At 33.4% G+C, this 19444-nt stretch overlaps 1 protein-coding gene across 4 annotated transcripts in view; it reads right to left on the bottom strand.

Moving 5' to 3' along the window:
* The window catches only part of Cnot6l (CCR4-NOT transcription complex subunit 6 like), a 100234-nt gene that overhangs the window by 70288 nt on the left and 10502 nt on the right, over positions 1-19444 (bottom strand). For 3 of the 4 annotated variants that reach the window (XM_027939733.3, XM_027939732.3, XM_027939731.3), the window contains exon 2: positions 1066-1187. In XM_027939733.3, the coding sequence (XP_027795534.1) occupies positions 1066-1177 (112 nt within the window). In that variant the 5' untranslated portion in view covers positions 1178-1187. Of the gene's footprint in view, positions 1-1065; positions 1188-2539; positions 4377-19444 lie in introns of those variants that run through there. The other variant, XM_071614354.1, reaches the window with a different exon arrangement.

A 19444-nucleotide genomic window follows, 5' to 3' on the forward strand; every position in this document is an offset into this window, starting at 1 on the left:
TGCTTGCCACTGATATTACGATGTGATTTTAACTCTTCCAAACAAAAGCCTACTGGGAAAAATCACATCCCATATAATCTGCATTATAGCAGTTCAGAAAAGAAAAACATTTCTTACAATCTATTTTTTACTTTGTAATAATTTTAGAATTACACAAAAGTTACCAAAATAATACAGGGAGTCATATCTCTTACTCCTCATTTTACAATCTTACATTACTATGGTGAACTTTGCAAAACCAGGAAACCAATATTGGTATATTACCGTTAACTAAAATCTAGACTTTATTTGGATTTCAACAGTTTTTACACCTTTTTGTTCCAGGATTCAACTCCAGCTACTATTTTGTATTTAGTCATCATATCTCCTTAATTTCCTCTGGTCTATGGCAGTTTTTCATTCTTTTCTTGTTTTTCACAATCTTGATAATTTTGAGGCTTAGTAGTGGGTATTTTGTAGAATGCACTTCAGTTTGAGTTAGTCTGATGTTATATTCTATTTTAACAAATCCCAAACATTTATTGAGGTCTTGTAACACAGTAATCATGTATTTGTTAGAATAGCTTCAATTCAAACCTTCAAAGAAGTTTTCCTAGCTGGGGATGTGGCTCAAGTGGTAGCGCGCTTGCCTGGGCATGCGTGTGGCCCGGGTTCGATCCTCAGCACCACATACAAACAAAGATGTTGTGTCTGCCACCAAAGAAGTTTTCCTTCTTTACCAACACTTAAGTGACAGGAGGATGGCAAAAATTTTAATTTGCCAAAATTACTCTGAAAGAATCAAACAAAATCTATTATATCACAAAACCTGGTTTTACTTAGAATCTGAACTTCCAATAATCCTCAATTCCAGATGGTAACTCTTACTCAAGGTAATTAATCTCAAAGAAAGGGTGGGAACAAAGATACTTAGTAACAGATTTAAAAAAAAAAAAAAAAAAAAAAACTAGTACCTTGGCATTCTTGTATACTTTCAATTAGTCCACCTAATTAAAATCAAAATAGCAATACCCTTATTCATTTGTACTAGTATATCTCAAATAAAATGCTTCAGATTCCACTCACCCGAGATTTCTAATTCTGCCCAGTGAGATTTTTTCCCATTGGCTACCTCCTCCGCTGACATGATGGTATAAATTCTGCGAGGATCTGGAGGATCATATTTTTCCTTTGGCATCCCTATTAGTCTGTGAAAAAAAAGGTCATCAATAATTACTATAGTCTTCTAGAGAAAATGAGATGGAAAGTTTTCTTTTTCTCTCCCATTGCCAGGCTACTAAGTCTTTTTATACTAAAAATTCTCATTTGAGGAAAACTTATCATCTAAGCATGCTAGACTCTTGTAGGAAAACATTAAAAGACACCTAAAGTAAAATGCAAACAAGCAATGACTCTAGACTTCAAAGAGGACATTATAGTTGGTTCTTAATTCCTTCCCCTTCATTTAGATGCACTGCTTTCCTAGATAGCCTGACCTTACAAACAGTGTCCTAAATATATTAGTCTAAAAGAATCAGAATAAATAAGAATCTCTTATTTCTTTCAGTGATATTTCAGATATCAGATCAGTACATGACACCCCCCTTGACCAGAGAATAGTTCAAACGCATTCTATGCTTATGAGAAAAGCAGACTTTTCTCTCCTTCTGATCATAAATAAAAAAGAATATATAGTCCAGACTGCTGAGGGCAATCCTTCAACAAAGAGAAGGAACACCAGCTGGAGAAAACAGTTTTAGAAAACAGAGAAAGCTGCACGCTTCAAGGAATCACACCTATGGTAATCCCAATAAAGCCAGTATCTATTTCCCTTACTAAGGTAATTTGTGTTATGGTTTCTGATACTTTCTCTCAAAAGCATTGTAATTTGGATGATTACATTTCTTGGTTTGACAGTCTTAATTTATATCTGTTCTTCTAAGGTAATTATTAATATCACTCTTTCTTTACTTTCAAAGGTTTCCAATTGGATAAGTTACATGGCCACCTTGATCAAAATTAATATTATGCAGTCTTTTTCATAATCACAACACAATCATCAATGATGACCAACTACTCCACTATTCAAATGTGACACATACAAAGTAAATGACAAACGGCCCTAACGTAACCTATTCAAGAAGTCCAATATAAAAATTACTGCTTTGGCAAAAGGAAGAAAATAAATTCACTTCAGATCTAACAAAGTATAACAAATGATACAAAGTTCTGTGCCTAATTAAACTGCTGCATATCATCTGCAATTGCCATGTATTTGTAGTTGGTTCGTCTTTTATATTTTCACACACACAACCCTAAACCAAGTGTCCGAATTGAGACTATTTCTAAGTAAAATTTAGATTTAATATTCTGAATGGAAGACTTTGTTGTCTAAAATTTGTTACATGTAGAGAATACAGAAAATACTATTCCATTATGAATTTTAGCAGTTTTTTTCCTAGTTTTCTGAAGAATGACAATGATATTTTGATGAGGATTTTTAGTGACTAAGTATATCACTTTTGGTTATGATCATTTTAACAATATTAATTCTGCCTACCCATGAACGTGTGAAGTCATTTCATTTTCTAGAGTTGTTCTCAATGTCCTTCAGTGTTCTATGATTTTCACTGTAGAGGTCTTGTTACATTTATTCCTAGGTATTTTATTTTTGAGGTTCTTGTGAACAGGATTGTTTTCCTGATTTCTTTTTCAGTGAATCCGTTATTGGTATGTTGGAAAATTATTGATTTTTGTATGTTGAGTTTCTATTTTGCTACTTTTCTGAATTTATTAGTTCTGGCAGTCTTAAGGTGGAGCTTTCTAGATTCCAAATGTAGGATCAAATCATCTGCCAACAGTAATAATTTGACTTTGTACTTTCCTGTTTATATCCCTTCCTATTTGTATTTCCTTCCCTTGCCTAATTACCCTGGCTAAAATTTCTAGTACTATACTGAATAGGCATCATGAGAGGAGACATCCTCATCTTGCTTCTGACTTTAGAGGAAATGCTTTCGATTTTTCTCCATTCACCATGATGTTGGCTTTCAATTTATCAAATACAGACTTTCTGATGTTGAGGCAAGTTCCTTCTATTCCTAGTTTCCTCCATAGTTTTATTATGCAGAATATTGTTGAAGGCTTTCTCTGCATCTATTGAAGTGACAATGTGATGATTTTGTCCTTAATTCTATTCATATAGAGAATTACATTTATTTACTTATTTATTTTAATTACATTTATTGACATGTATGTTGAACCATCCTTGCATTCCTGGAATGAAACTAATTTGGTCATGATATACAATCTTCTTAATATGTTCTTGAATATGACTAATTTTTATTAATGATTTTTACATGTAATGCTTTCAGGGATATTGGTCTGTAGTTTAACTCATTAATGTGTCCTTATCTGGTTTGGTATCAGGGTGAGACTGGCTTCACAAAACAAATTTGTAAGTGTTCCACCTCTTTCATGGAATAATCTGAAGAGCACTAACATTAGTTCTTCCTTACAGACCTGGGTAGAATTTAGCTAAGTATCCATCTGGTCCCAGGTTTTAGAAGGCTTTTTATTGCTGCTTCAATCTCATTGTTTATTATTGATCACTTTAGGTTTTCTAAATTCCTCTTGGTTCAACTTTGATAGGTTATGTGTCTAGGAATGTATGCATTTCTTCTAGATTTTCCAATTTATTGGAGTATAAATTCTCAGAGTAATCCCTAATGATCCTCTAGATTTCTGTGATATATGTGGTAATATCTCCTTTTTCATCTCTAATTTTATCAATTTGGGTCTGTTCTCTGTTTCTTTTGGTTAGTTTGGCTAAGGATTTATTAAAGAACTAACTCTTTGTTTCACTGATCTTTTGTATTTTTTTTAATTCTCTATTTTATTTCAGATTGGTCTTAATTATTCCCCTCCTTCTACTGGTTTTGAAATTGGTTGTCTCTTGTTTGTCTAGGGCTTTAAGATCAATTAATAGATTCTTTATTTGGGGTCCATCAGATTTTCTTATGTAGGCACTTAGAGCTATAAACTTTCCTCTTAGAACTGCTTTCATAGTGTCCCAAAGTTTCTGGTATGTTGTGTCACTATTCTGGTTTGATTCCAAAATCTTTTAAATGTCTCCCCTGACTACTTCTATGACTCATTCGTCAATCAAAATGATATTGTTCAATCCCCATGTGTTTATATAGTTCTGTAGTTTTTCTTGATGTTGACTGATAACTTCATTCCATTTTAATATGGTAAGATGCAAGGAATTATATCCGTTTTTTAATATTTGCTAAGAGTTGCTTTGTAGCCTAATATGGTCTGTTTAGATAAGAAAAATATGATCTACTTTGAACAAGGTTTCATGAGCAGCTGAGACGAAAGTGAATTCAGTTATTGTTGGAGGAAATATTCAAAAGATGTCTATTAAATCCATTTAATTAATAATTTGGGGGTTTGAAGATTATTTACAGAGTTTAGAGTAGATGACCTATCTACTAGAGAGAAAGGTATATTGAAATACTCTATTATTATACTGGAGTCAAGTCTGCAAGTCAAGTAGGGTCTAAAAAGCAAAATAATATTAATAAGGACATAGAGTCAGAAATCTCTCTTGGATTTGATTAAAATGCCAATAGAAACACAAGCCTTAATCCTTTAAAACGAACTTATGTAAGTTAAAACATTTTTAATTTGGGTTAATTCAGTAATTTAGTAGCGACTATAGTTCTGATGATCACTATTGCCTCAAACATCAGGTTTTCAACTGTAGTATTAAAAATTAGAGGACTCAAATGCAGGGAATTAACATTATTTTTACATCAGGTTCTCAGTATCAACATTTCACCTTGTAAGCATATTACAAAACCCTATTTCAAAATAACAAAATGTATCATTTAAATGATAAATAATCATTTCAAATGCACCTAGCAAATCACACTGCCTACTGTAGATTCATACTGACAAAATTAAAGATTTAGCTGGACATGGTAGCAAACGCCTATAATCACAGTAACTTGGGAGGCTGAGGGAGGAGGACTGCAAGTTTGAGGCCAACCTCAGCAACTTAGTGAGGCCCTAAGCAACTTAGCAAGACCGTGTCTCAAAATAAAAAATAAAAAGGGTTGGGGATGTAGCTCTTGGGTAAAACACCACTGGGTTCAATCACCAATACCCACAATTAAAAAGATTAAAAATTGATAGAATTCAAAAACTAGTTTACACTACAAGATAAAGAAAAATTTAATTATCAATTTCATTCCACTTCCCTTCAATGGGCTCTGAATGAGACTGCTCTTTCATTACCTATTTAGTTAAAGTCTACAGATGATAAATAAGTACAAACATACAAAAAAGAACTTCATTCCGAGTTTTCCCAACATCTGCAGCTTCTGTGACTACTCTAAACAAAATAAAACCTATATTTTATGATGGTAAAGTCACTCAGTCATTAGGAGGAAAACAGCTCTTGGAGTTTTGGAGTCTCGTATTTCTGACCAGTTTAACATTTATTCAAGAAATATTTATTGCACAGCTACCACCATCATATACTATATTGAGGAGTAGGGCTTCAAAGTGAACAAAATGGACAATTGTATAGTCCTGAGGAAGCATATACCACTTTTGGTGAACAAGATGGACAATCGTGTAGTCCTCAGGAAGCATATACCACTTTCACGGTATTACTTGAAAAAGAAAGTTATAGAATATTTTACATTTAAATAATTGTATTCTTATAAAGAAGGGTAAGAGTGATAAAAAATAGATAACATGTAGAATACTCAAGGACAGGTGGAAAGAGTAGAGTTCCCAGGACAATAACAAATTTTAAATGGTCTATATTGGGGAATGGGACTAAGATAACTAAATTAAACACATAACAGTATATTTAACTTAGATGAAGATGTTACTGGTTATTATATAACTTTACAAAAGTAATCCAGAAGTAATTTTATGTGAATGAGAGATAATTGCAGAAATCTTCAGGATCTGAAAAGGGGTGAAGGAGTGGTCTATTTGTCATGGATGGGGAAAGGAGAAAGGTAATGGCTCAGTGGTTGAGTGCCCCTGAGTTCAATGCCTAGCAGCCAAAATAAAAGTTCTACAAGAAAACATAAGAAAAAAATGACCTTGCATTAGGCAAAGATTTCTTAAAAGTATAACAAAAAGCATGATCTAAAAAACTAGATTTCATAAACATCTAAAACTTCTACTCGAACAATTAATGAAAGGTCATAATATTGAGAATATATCCAAAACACATCTGAGAAACACATAAGAATATATGAAGAACTTACAAAAAAAAAAAAATACCAAGGAGCTATAACTCAGTATTAAGAGCACTTGGCTAGTACATGGAAGGCCCTGCATTTGATCCCCAGCATCCAGGGATAAAAATTCACACAAGATTTGAAAAGATTCTTCACCAAAGAAGATACATGGGCAGCAAATAAGCACGAGGAATAACATTCAAACATTAGGCATCAGGGAAATGCAACTCAAAACCACAGTGAAATACCGTCACACACCTATTAAAACTGACAAACCAGGGACAGTATTACATGCCTATAATCCCCAACATCCAATGCTGACAAAGATTTGGCGCGTGCACACACATACCACACTCACATACACACACACACACACACACACACACACACACACACACAGCTGAGTCCTAAAGAATGAAAAGGAATCAGAATTTCCCTCATGGAAAGATTGGCGAATGAGGCAGAGATAGACAAGGCAAAAACAAAAAAAGGCACCAAGATAATATACAACATGAAAAGAGGAACAAGTGTAGTATTTCAGGATTGCTTAAAACATCACTGGAGCCAGCACAGGGTATTGTATTGGTAAGCAAAATACAGATAGAGAAAGCTTTAAAAATCTGTTTATTCCTGACTCTTTGCTATTGATCATTTTATTAATATGAAAAACTTTCACCCATAAAAGTTTAATAATAAACATGAAACTACCATTCCTAGAGTCACCTTCCTTCGTTCCCTTTTACTTCTGCTCAACAGTGTTTCTTCTAGTAGAACATCAAAATGGGTCTATATCCTTTACTGCTTCAGTTGTCACATTCTTAAAGAAATTACAGCTGGACATTGTAGCACATACCTATAATTCCCAGGACTCCACAGGTTAAGGAAGGAGGATCTCAAGTTCAAGGCCAGCCTGGGCAATTTAACAAGACTGTTAAATTTAATTAATTTTTTTAATTAAAAAAAAAAGTTGCAACATATTAAATTTTGATTTAATTTATTATGATTTCCTCCCCTCTTTTTTTTTTTTTTTTTTTGGGGGGGGGTGGGTGGGTGATTACTGCAGATTAAACCAAAGGCAGTTTACCACTGAGCTACATCCCCAGCCCTCTTTATTTTGAGACAAGGTCTCACTAAGTTGCTTAGAGCCTCACTAAATTGCTAAGGCTGGTCTCAAACTTGCAATTCTCTTGCCTCAGCCTTCCTAATTGCTGGGATTACAAGCAACCACACCATGCCATGCCCAGTTTCTCTTATTACTTTTAAGTCTAGAAAACCAACATATTAAATATGTTTAAAGCATTCACCTATTTTTTTAGTTGTAAATGGACACAATACTTTACTTCACTTATTAATCTTTATATGGTGCTGAGACTCAAACCCAATGCCTCACACATGCTAGGCAAGCACTCTACCACTGAGCCATATCCCCAGTCCCACATTCATCTGTTTTTGTGGTGCAAATACTCCCACCTGCATTTGTGACTTGTGGTCAAGGGTAGACCAAGTTGTAGAATGCTTGTCTAAAATATTCAAGGCCTTAAGTTTGATCCCCATTACAGAGGAGAAAGAAAGAATGAATGAGAGAAAAAACAGAGGGAGGGAGGAAGGGAGGGAGGGAGGGAAGGAAGACTGTCCCACACGAATGGCATTTTGAGGTTTGTATCTTTTTATGGCTTGATAGCTCATGGAAGATTTCAAGCTACCAAGGAAATATCCATGAATAAGGAGCTACAAGAAAACAGAGAGCAGCCTGACATTACATTGTATTTTAAATGTAAATAATCTGAAGAACGCAGATAATAAATAATTAAGCAGTGAAACTTTGTTTCCAATATTTAATTTTGTTTATATCATTTTACTACTTTTAATTTTCAATAGATTGCTTAATAACTAGCTTGTAAAGTTCCTGAAAATGAAACAGTACAACTCAAGCATATGACTGTAAATACATGAAATCTTGCCTTTCCCCTTCCTATAAATCCTAAATCTCATGAAGTCAATTCTGCTTCACTGGAAAAAAAAGAAAAACACTGACTTTTTCTGTGCTATTGCTAAGTTTATTTACTCATTTACTATACTTCCAAGAATGTTCATTTATTAACAAGACCTAGAAGTTGTTTTATAAAAATGTATACATCTATCATATGAGGACAGAATTAAAATTTTACAAATAGAAGGAAAGAGAAGATCATATGGTCCAATAGTTCCCAAACTCTTGGTTACAGCCTTTACAGAAAAAAAAAAAAAAAATACTATCAATTCTACATAAACTCTTCCATGAAGTCGAAGTATTACTCTAATACGAAAACCAGATCAATGCTATATAAGAAAATTACATACCTCACAGAAGCAGATGCAAAATTATTTTTAGAATTCTGGCAAATAAAATCTAGCAATACATTTTTTAAAAAATGACAAATCATACCAAATGATAATTATCCCAGGGATGCAAGATTGGTTTACCATTTTTTAAAAATCAATATATAATTCACCTATCAGAGTTTGTTTGTTTTTAAATGTGATCTCAGTATATCATGAAAAGCATTTGGCAAATCTATCAATCAATTCCTATTTTAAAAGAAAAACTTTCTGAGAATCGTGGCATATACCTATAAGTCCAGCTACTCAGGAGGCTGAGGAAGGAGGATTCTGAGTTCAAAGCCAGAAAGGGCAACTTGGTGAGAGCTCCATTTCAAAAATGGAGGGGTGAGGGTGGTGATAATGGTTCAGTGGTTATGATAATAGCTCAGTGGTTGAGCACTTGCCTAGCATGCTACAGGCCCTGGGTTTAATTCTAGGCATGGCAAAAAGAAAGAAAAATTGTCATTTAAAAAAAATAAAGGGAATGTACTTATTCTCATAAATGGCACTAATGAAAAAACTTCACGATAGAATTTTGAGTGTTTTCCTCCTAAAATTTAAAAAAAAAAAAAAAAAAAAACAAGCATGCCTCCTTTAAATTTTATTAGACCTTGTACCAGAAGTTCCAAATTATGAACAAAAAATTTATCAGGTATTTCATCAAAGAAGATATATGGATGGCAAAGAAGTACATGATAAAATGTTCAATGTCACGGGACAAATAAAATTCAACTACAATAAAATACTACCACATTCCTATTTTAAAAAATTGAGAATATGGAGCAAGTAGAACTCTCATATACTATTGAGTGCAAAACAGTACAACCTTGGAAAACCATTTAGCAGTTTATTAAAAACTTAAGCATATATCTACCATTTGACCCAGGTACCATCCCCACCCCAACAAAAGAAAAAAAACATGAGCTTGGCACAGTGGTGCACTTGAATCACGCAGCTAGGAAAGCTGAGGCAGGAGGATCACAAGTTCGAAACCAACCTCAGCAACTAAGAGACCTTAAGCAATTGAGAAAGATCCTATCCCAGAATAAAAATTTTAAAAAAAAAATTAAAGGGGGAGTATGAGCAGGGGATGTATCTCAATAGTCAAGCACCCATGGGTTCAATCACCGGTACCAAAAAAAAAAAAAAAAAAGTAAAAAAGAAAACATGTTCACCCCAATGATTTAATTAAACATACATGTTCTTAGCAATTTTATTCTAAAAGCCAAAAAACAGAAACAACCCAAATATATAACAAAAGGCTAAAACATAAATAGTGACAAGTCCATATAATGAATTCAGCAATAAAAAAAAATGAACTATCGACACACATGGCCACATGGATAAATTTCAAAATAATTGTGCTGAATGAAAGAAAACAGACACTTTTGGAAATTTCAGCAAACTGGTTTTTTAAAAACTGATGTAAAAGCCGGAAAGCCAAGGAGTAGAAGACCTACATATTAAATTGGCAATTCAATTGTTTTTATTTGTAAGTACAGCTCAGAAAACCCAAAGACACAGGAGGGAAATTAGCAGGATAGATGACAATATGTCTAGAGACCCAAATCCTATTATTATCACAGCCTAAACACCCTAAATCCATAACCTGGAGCATACTATTGTATGAGTTCATTTTTCTGACATATGAACAACAAACATTATACACCAATTACAGTGAAGCTTACTATTCAACAGATTTAGTAATAACACAAAGGAAACCATGTTGCCATTACCCTATGAATTTTAACACTAACAGTTTTCTTCATTTCCTCCTTCAGTAACTAATATAGACACTGAAAAATATAAATCGGAAAAATAGTTTGATGTTTTTATTTTTTATTTGTACCTCGTCCTCCAAATTCTGTCAGCCAAACTGCAAAATAGCTCAAATTCCTCTCAGAAGAGCAGTTGTTACATAGGTTGTACAGAAAATTAAGGAGAACAGTCTCCACCCTACTATGTACTCAAGATGTTACTGTAGTCAAAACAGATATATTCAATACATACTGGCATATGTTCAAGGATCAACATGCAAAGTTATATGTCTGTTCTCCAGCATTCTCCTTAGTATATTGATAATCAAAGGTCACTTTAAAGGACTATCGCAATTTCTCCTTTGAATCCCTCTTTTCCAACTAAAGTTAAAGGGCAGTGAAAACACAGAAGAGTAGTTTATTTACAAGGTTGCCCAGACTTTAAAAATAGAAAAGTTTACTACAAGTTCTCCCTTGAAACTGTTAATTAATAACAAGTACTGCTGGATGAGGTGGCGCACTCCAGTAATCCTAGCAGCTCAGAAGGCTGAAGCAGGATGATCACAAGTTCAAAGCAAGCCTCGGCAACTTAGCGAAAATCTGCCCCTAAATAAAATACAAAAAAGGCTGGGGATGTGGCTCAATGGTTAAGCAGCCCTGGGTTCAATCCCCAGTACACCCCCTCACCAAAAAAAAAAAAAAAAAAAAAACACCTACCACCCAAAGAAAAGTATTCTAAATCAACTGGCAATCCAATGAGAAGCCCTCCTTCCCCTTTTTCAGTGCTAAGGATCAAATCCAGGGCCTCACTCACATAGGTAAGTACTCTATCACTGAGCTACATCCCCAGCCCTGGCTGTATAAGCTGAAAGATGAATAAACAACAATCCCATAGAACAGACTGTTTCTTCAAACCCATCAGAAATGAAAACATCTTTGCTGCTATAAACAAAGTCAAAAATAAATTATGTTCAGACATAAACTGAGACAAGCTGCAAGGACACCTATAAAAGAATCACACATCATCTAAAGAAGTCACATTATTTTTTTAAAAAAAAAGAGCAAGAATATCATGAATATGAGAGTTCTTTCCTCAAAGCAACAATCCACTAGACAAATTAAATTCAGTCCACCATATTTAAATGGGGGAAAAAAAAACTTGAAGTAACCCTACAGACAACATGTCATCTTTTTTCCTTTTCCCAGCTTCCAATCTCAGGCTTTGCTCTATAGTGGTATATAAAAATCAGTGACTTAATATTCCACAAATGTAATATTTGTTTATATAAGCAATCACTTGTATGACTGAACTATATCCAAAAAATAAACAATAATTTAAGGTACTGTTTGGCTTTAATTACTAGAAACTAAACCTAGGGCTGGGGTTGTGGCTCAGTGGTACAGCACTTGCGTAGGATGTGTGAGGCAATGGGTTTGATCCTCAGCACCACATATAAATAAATGAATAAAAATAAAGACATTTTTAAAAGAAAACTAAACCTGACAGTATCAAAAATACAGGTTTAATGAACTCTTTTCAAAACAAATAACTTTTTGAATTACTTTAGCTTCTCTTTGAAAAAAAATATATTTTAGGTTAAAATGTGAACACAAAATTTTGAAAATATGAATGTCTGAAAGTAACAATTATAACCATCCTATATTTTTGACCTGAACCAAATAATACATGTTCCAGTATCACATGAACACAATAAAATATACACATATAAAGAGATGTTAAAAGTAATATTACTATTCTGAGAACCAAGGTTTAAGGATAAAAGCCCTATCTAAATCTACAAATCTCAGCTAGGAATGGTGGCATACACCTGTAATTCCAGCAACTCAAGAGGCTGAGATAAGAAGATCACAAGTTCAGGCCATCCTCAGCAACTTTACAAGACCCTAGAAAACCTGGGAGACACTCTGTCTCAAAATAAAAAATAAAAAGAGTTGGGGTGGCTCCGAGGTTAAGTACCTCTGAATTCAATCCCTAGTACCAAAACCAATTAATTAATCTACCAGCCTCCATTAAAAATGGTAAGAATAGGGCTGGGGTTGTGACTCAGTGACAGAGGGCTTGCCTGGCACATATGAGGCACTGGGTTCAGGCCTCAGCACCACATAAAAGTAAATAAACACAATTTAAAATAAATATTTTTTAAAATGGTAAGAATAAAACAGGAAAAGCTTGTAGTAACCAACTGTCCAGGGTAAAAAAATAAGCACAAAGAAAAGCTCCATCAAGGAAAGGCTTCCAAAGAATGTCAACAACTTCTTCTTCTTCTTTTTTTTTTTTTTTTTTTTTTTTTTTAGTTGCTGATGGACCTTTATTTTAATTTATTTATCTGTGGTGCTGAGAATCTAAACTAGTGCCTCACACATGCTAGGCAAGCACTTTACCACTAAGCTAACACCTTAGCCCTGTCAACATCTTAATTATGAAAAAATTCAAAAGAAAGGTAGGTCCAATGCTGACTCACATTGATCCCAAACAGACAGCATTAAACAAAGCACTAACCATTAATTTTTTGGCATGAACAAATGTCTACTGCAAAGTATCCACTCTATTCATACAAATGACTGCTTAGAAGGTAATGCTTTGTAACTAGCGGAAAAGGTTTTAAGGAAGGGGTGTCAACTTTAAAATAGTTCCTAAAATAGTTCTTTTAAAAAAGGATAAAGAACATGAGAAGTTACAAAGACTTTGAGTCAAGCTTGGTTCCAGGAAAAGGATACTTTGGCCCTTATGTGAAAGCAAAATCCTGCCACTGAAAAATACAGATACTCAGACTTTGTCAAAGAAGAGCATCACTTCCCAAAAAGGTAACAGTCCTTCACTTGGATTTTTTTTTTTTTTTTAATGGCAGGTAGATACTATGCAAAAGCAACAAAGCATACTAAATACGTTTGTCTTTCAAATTTCAGTCCTACAGCTGAAATGACAAATTCATCAAAGATCAATGAGGATCAAAATTTCCTGTTTTGTTCCTCACTAATACAGAATTTCCTTCTTTGTGTTTTGAAGCTAACAAAATAATGATGGTGTATATACAACATACTAGGAATAAAAAGCAGTTACAGAGAGTCAAAGAATAGAATTTGATATCTGGTTTTGAAACCTCATTACGTATGGTCTATGTCCATTATTACTACAATTGGAAAAAAGCTTTAATTATTTTTAATTTTAAAAAATTTTATTTTGAAATTACTTTGTCAAAAGACAAAAGAGGGAAACATAATATTTTAAAGATCTTTATCCAAAACCTATGACAGAACTGTTTTCCCTGCCCTAAAACTCTAGGAGAAAAATGTAAACAGTGATTTTCATAAATATTTATCTATTTCCCACCTCTTTCCAAAATGTATTTAAAATTACTTTCCACAAAGAAAATATAACACTGTTTACAAATCACTGTAATTTAATAAAGAATATATGCAAATTTCATAAAAGAACCACTAAAATTTGAATGAAGCAATTCTTAACCAGGTTGACAATTAACTGTGAAGTGTTACAAATACTATAATTTGTAACTTTTAGTAAAAATAATCCAAATTTGTGTACAATTTTTATATACAATATAAATACACCGAGTGTTAGTATTATTACTCCTATCCTCTAACATTCTAACAATGAGGAAAAGGTTACAGCTATTTCTGAAATATAATAAATAATGGTAGATACATGTAACATGCACACATCCTTTATGTATGTTGTATGCATTTATTTAGCGTTCATCCTAGTAAAATATGACTCATGCTATTGAAAAATATTAAACATAAATGGCTTCATAATTACTAAGTGAAGTTTCAATCTCCTTTTCAGTCATAATTCATCCTATGGGTTTATCCAATTTTGAAAACTGAGGACCATACTCCCATTTCTTGAAACTTTCCACTCTCCTATCTTCTGGACCAGATTTTAAGTAAGGAAGACAGAGTTTATGAGTGAGAGAGAGAAGAAAACATTCAGCATGTGCCCAGATAGTATGTTACACAATTTGCATATTTAATTTCACAAAAATGATGAAATTAATAAATATTAACTGTCATTTTACAAATGAGGAAGTTGGGATATGCAGAAATTTATGAAACATCCAACACCTGACAGGTAATAAGTGACTAGGCTGGAATTTGAACACAGGTCAATTCCAACTACAAAATGTACACTTTCACTAAGCCATGCCAAGTCTAATTTTAGACATTCCTAAAAGAAATGGCAGAATATAATTTTACAGTTTTGGGAGTACAGAAAACTCTTTTAAGCAAGGCAAAGACCACAAAAAGACAGGTTAAATATTAAAAAATTTAATATCTATAAGGCAAAAAGCAAAGTCAAAATGAAGTCAAAAGATAAACAGGAAATGGAAAACATATCTGCAATATTCATAATATACAATAAGGTTAGGTTTTTAAAATTTAAATAGCTCTTACAAATCAATAAAAAAAAGAAGCTATCAACACTCCTAATAGACAAATTTGGAGTAAAGGTAATGATCAGATAGATAATTCACAAAAGAATAAATCTGTGGGGGGAAAAAAATCCCACTATTAGCAAAACATACTACAAATTTTAGAATATATGATTTTCATTATCGGAATGGCAAAGATTAATCTGTGGTTTTGGAGAAACAGGCATCTATTACACAACTGGTGCCAATATAATTTTATATAACATTTCTAAAGGGCAGTTTGACAAGAAGTATCAGAATTTTAAATGTGTACTTATTTTAATCTAACAAGTCCACTTCTAGAAATGTATTTTTTAAACGTATGCAAAATGCCCATCACAGTTGCACATATCTGTAATTTAGGAAGACCCCATCTTGAAATTAAATTACATTAAATTAAGTTGAACACAGAATTACTATACGATCAACAATTCCATTCATACACACACACACACACACACACACACACACACGAAAAATGGGAAACATGTCCACATAAAACATGTATATAAATGTTCACAGCAAAATTATTTACAATAACCATATACATATGTACATACTGTATTTTATTCAGCCATAAAAGGGAACTAAGTAATATTACATGTTACAACATGGATTAATCTTGAAAATATTGTGCTATTTTAAAGAAGTCAGACATAAAAATCACATATTGTATAATTCTTTTTTTGGTACTAGAGATTAAACCCAAGGGTACTTTACCACTGAGCTATATCCCAAACCCTTTTTATTTTGAGAGAAGGTCTTGCTAAGTTGCTGAGGGCCTTAGTAAACTGCTGAGGCTAGCCTGGAACTTGCATTCCTCCTGCCTCAACCTCCTGAGTGACTGCGATTACAGACATGCACCACCATAATCGGTTTGTATAATTCTACTTATAATAAATGCCTCAAATAGGCAAACTCATAGGAACAAAAAACTCATAGTTGGTAGATGCCAGCAGACAGAGGAACTGGAACTGATATTAGATATGAGGTTTCTTTTGGGAACGGTGGAAATGTTATGGAATTTGCTACTAGTGGTGTTCACAATAATGATCATGCTAAAATCACTGAAGTATATACTTTAAAATGGTTAATTTTATGTTTTGTAATGTGTATCATAATTATTTTTCAGTGATGGCAACTAAACCCAGGGCCTCATGCATAATACACAAGTACTCTACCAATGAGCCATATCCACACCCCTTTTCTATTTTATTTACCTTGGTAGGCCTCAAACTTGGGAACTTCCTGCCTCTGCCTGCATTTACCTAGGATTACATGTGGGTACCACCATTTTCAGTTTAAATTTTTTTTCAATTCTATACATCTTTTTTAAAATATGAAGTACATTTATTAATGGAAAAATGATTGTGTTAAGTTTTAATGAAAAAAGCAAGTAAAAAACATTACACATAGTATGATTCTATCTATACAATGCTTATGTGGCTATTTAAGTACAGCTCAGAAACAGGTCATATTACATTTCTAATAGTCTTGGTCACCATGAGGTAAAATAACCAGGAAAGTATGCTCTTCAGTATCATTTTGGGGTTTTTTTGTTTTGTTTTGTTTTGTTTAACTAAGAGCACATATTACTTCCAAAGCCAGACATGAAGCAATAAAAACAACAAAATTACACAAAATAGAGTAAAACAAGGAGACGATACAAGCAAAAATTATGAAGCTAATATGCATAAATATCTCAGAAAACCTGTGAATTTGTATAGGAAGAAAATTACATCACTGTTTTCACTAACTTCTACCTAAAATGTAGTACCTCTTTCACAAAGATCTGGACAACCTACCATAGTAGTATTAGCCACACCTGTGACACATTTTCATTTCACATTATAATTGTAACCGAAATCTCAAAATAGCATCTAAATGCATCATTACTTCAAAATTAGGGTAAGTCATTAGACTCACTGCTAGCTCTTGTTATTTAAATACTTTAATTTAAATAAAAAAGCACATATCACTGTATCAAAATTCATTTTTATGTATTTCGATATCTATTACAGGTTCCTTTTCAACCCCATTTATGTTTTCATTCATTTAAGATTATTATTCTAGAAAGGATCCACAGCCTTCTCCCAGACTGCCCATGGAATTCATAATTACAAAGATTTAGAACCCATGAATGAGAGGCAGGAAGGAAAGCCAATCATGAAGATATTCAAATTATCAAGCATAAAATAAGAAGGACCTAAATTCAGGTAACAATAAAAATCACTCAAACAGAAATCACACCAATTTGTCTAACACAAACTTCATAATTTTTTTTAGCTAAACTGTCTCTTCCTTGTTATCTCAATTATCTCATGTCTTCTTCATACAGAATCATCAATGTCACTTAAAAGTTTTCTTTCCATTCTAGCCAACATAAACGTATTTCTTATCACTTTTAACTCTTTAAAAATGTCTTTCCTCCTTGTATTCCCATCTCCCCAACTGATTCTGTTACCTCAACCAGATAAATGTTCTTTAAAAAATTTTTTTTAAAAAATCAATTGCAGGCACTGGAGATACAACCCAGTGATAGCGTGACTGTCTAGAATGTGCAAAGCTCTGTTCAATCCTTACCACCACAATAAATAAATAAACACATTTCAAACAGCCACCAACTGGATCAAAATCATTCACTGGCTCCCAATGTCTTTAATAATACTGATAATTATGAGATTTCAGAGCCACAATCCTAATAAAAATACTAATGAATGGATTAATGAATATCTTATAAATATATAAAGCAAAATATTTATGTTCTTTTAGTTGTAGATGGGCACAAGATCTTTATTTTTATGTGGTGCTAAGGATTGAACCCAGTGCCTCTCACATGCTAGGCAAATGCTTTACCACTGAGCTACAACCCCAGTCCTAAAGCAAAATATTACAACATAAAACTTGAATATAAATAAGAGACCCCAGTTTATGAATTTCAAGAACATATAGAAGATTTCATAGAGTTGTAATCTTTCGACCAATGATGGAAGGACAAAAATAAAATTCCTTATGTAAGAATTCAAACTCCTCCATAATCATGCTTTGATTTGCCTTATATTAGCCTCACGTTTCCACTCAAGCACTGGAAGTTAGCCAGAAATTTACTTTCCCATTCACCTTGAATCTGAATTCATCTTTCTGTAACTATATTTCTTGACCTAATTTTCAGTTTACAATGCCATTTGATTGTTCACTTACTAAATATTTATTAAGTCCCTATTTTATGTCAAATGTTATATTAAGCCGCTATTATATGTGTCAAACATCTGAGTTATAAAGGTCAGCGATACATAATCTTGTACCCTTAAAAATCTCAGTCTGGTCAGGCATAGTGGTATACGCCTGTAATCCCAACTACTTAGGAGGCTGAGGCAGATGGATCACAAGTTAGAGGCTGCTCTGGGCAACTTAGTGAGGCCCTGTCTCAAAATACAATTTAAAAAAAAAAAAAAAGTGGGTACGGTCATACAGTTCAGCTGTAACATGTTTGCCTAGCAAGCACACAACCCAGGGTTCAATTCCCAGTATTGAAAATTTTTAAAAATCTCACAGTCTAACAGAAAAAACAAGATATAAACCAGGTAAATACAAGACAATGTGGTAAATTTCATAAAAGAGGAATGCACAGGATGCTAAAGGAGCACAGAGAAAAATCATAAAGCAGAGAAACTGGAAATGTCAGGTAAGGTTTCCTAGAATAGGGAGCACCTGAGGTGAACTACTAAAGTAAGTCAGTGAGGTCATTAAGTACAAGGAATCACCAGATGTGGTGGCACACACCCGTAATCCTAGCAGCTCAGTAGGCTCAGCCAGGAGAATCACAAGTTCAAAGCCAACCTTAGAAACTTAGAAAAACCCCAAGCAACTTAGCAAGACCCTATTTCAAATAAAAGGGCAGGGGAAATGGCACAGTGATTAAGCATCCCTGGGTTCAATCCCCCCCCCATACCAAAATAAATAAATAAATAAAGTACAAGATACTGTAGCCACATATAAAGCATAGACCAAACAAAAAAGTGATTTGCTATGGCTAAGCTAAGGAATATGTGAGGAAAGAGTTTTACAATGAATAAAGATTACTATTGTTATTTACAAATAATTATAAAGTTATTTATAATAATAAAACTGAAGAGATGTCGGGCTCAGTGGCACACACCTGTAATCCCAGCAGCTCAGGAGGCTGAGGCAGAAGAATCCAGAGTTCAAAACCAGCCTCAGCAAAAGCGAACTCAGTGAGACTCTGTCTCTAAGTAAAATACCAAATAGGGCTGGGGATGTGATTCAGGGGTCGAGTGCCCCTGAGTTCAATCCCTGGTATCCCCAAAAATAAAACTTAAAAAACTGAAGAGGTAAGCAAAAAACAAGATCATTACAGGCCTTATTTAAAATGTTATAAAATCCGCATCATATTCTAAAAAAGTAGTAGGAAGCAACAGGATATACTGGAATGTACACAGGTTTAAGAATTGCAATGACCTAATTCTGAATCTTTCACTTACTATTTGATGTTCATAAAATTTGCTAAGCATCCTCAACTGTAAAACAGGGATTATTAATATCAATTTTAACAGGACTGTAACAAGAAGAAACCACTTATTTCATGTAAATCTCCTAGCACAGGGAT

This window comes from Marmota flaviventris, chromosome 7 (assembly GCF_047511675.1).
Source record: "Marmota flaviventris isolate mMarFla1 chromosome 7, mMarFla1.hap1, whole genome shotgun sequence".
NCBI classification, from domain to species: Eukaryota; Metazoa; Chordata; class Mammalia; order Rodentia; family Sciuridae; genus Marmota; species Marmota flaviventris.